We start from the raw sequence: 992 nt of genomic DNA, 5'->3' as shown, positions 1-992 counted from the left end.
GGACATGTAGCCTATGTGGACGTTACTACTGGAGGCGCACATATTTATCCGCCAACCAATTTCCTTACTTTTGGGAGATCAGTGATCGGCTGATGCTTACGGCGGGTAGGAGAAGCATTCAGACCCCGTTAATTTTGTTCACTCTGTGATTCACCGCAGCCATTTGCTAAAATCAAAAAAAGTTTATTTTATTTCTCATTAATGTGCGCTCAGCTGCGGAGCCCTCTAGGGGAGATGGGCAATTTTTTTTCCCTTTTGCTTTACCTTGCAATGTTGTGCTAATCAGTTCGTGCCGCATAACTGGATACTGTTAGCCTTTCTCACGTGGCCATCATACTTTCTGCTATAAGGTTTTCGTGAGGTTTTTCCATGTATCTTAATATCTCGTTTTGATCTGAAGTTTTATATATTTTTCTTTAGGATAGAAATGCACCATAAACCTATGATATGAGCAGAACCTTTACATAAGTAGGAAAGAAAGAAAAAGATACATCCAAACTATTTGGACTATTTAAATTAAAACTAGTTTTCGTAAAGGAAGGAATTTCAGGAGCACTCAATATGTAGAATGAGTTCAGCTTGAAAACAAGCACTTCCTGGTTCTTAGGGAATTCATGTTGCTCTTATTGTTCCCTTTAATTGTCAGATTGAGTAGCTTGCGGAGCTCCCATCATCATCACCACATAGAGGAATCATCACTGCTGGTAAATAAATTCACACCAACAAAGTTTCTTCTTCTTTTTTTTTTTTTTTGATCTACTACTAACCAGGGCCTGACTCTGTTTTCCACCAGGGCCGGTGCTGGCTGCCTATCCGTAGGAAGCTAGAGATGCTCGTGACAGGGACATACTTCAACAGGTTTATCACAATTGCTATTCTGCTCAACATCCTAACCATGGCCATCGAGCACCATGACCAGGTAAAATGTTGGCATTTGTACATATTTCGAAATGTTTTTGGCTACATATGCAATATTTAATATGAATTGTGAT

General features: G+C 39.5%; 1 protein-coding gene across 1 annotated transcript in view; it reads left to right on the top strand.

Moving 5' to 3' along the window:
* Nucleotides 1-650: 650 nt before the first annotated feature.
* Nucleotides 651-992, top strand: part of LOC103460545 (voltage-dependent T-type calcium channel subunit alpha-1H-like) — a 20,628-nt gene continuing 20,286 nt past the window's right edge. Inside the window, exons 1-2 of the mRNA XM_008402758.2 lie at nt 651-704; nt 794-919. Of these exons, the coding sequence (XP_008400980.1) occupies nt 830-919 (90 nt within the window). The 5' untranslated portion in view covers nt 651-704; nt 794-829. The remainder of the gene's footprint in view (nt 705-793; nt 920-992) is intronic.

The sequence above is a fragment of the Poecilia reticulata genome, unplaced genomic scaffold (genome assembly GCF_000633615.1).
Source record: "Poecilia reticulata strain Guanapo unplaced genomic scaffold, Guppy_female_1.0+MT scaffold_255, whole genome shotgun sequence".
Taxonomy (NCBI): domain Eukaryota; kingdom Metazoa; phylum Chordata; class Actinopteri; order Cyprinodontiformes; family Poeciliidae; genus Poecilia; species Poecilia reticulata.
This window is presented reverse-complemented; position numbering and strand designations above follow the sequence as displayed.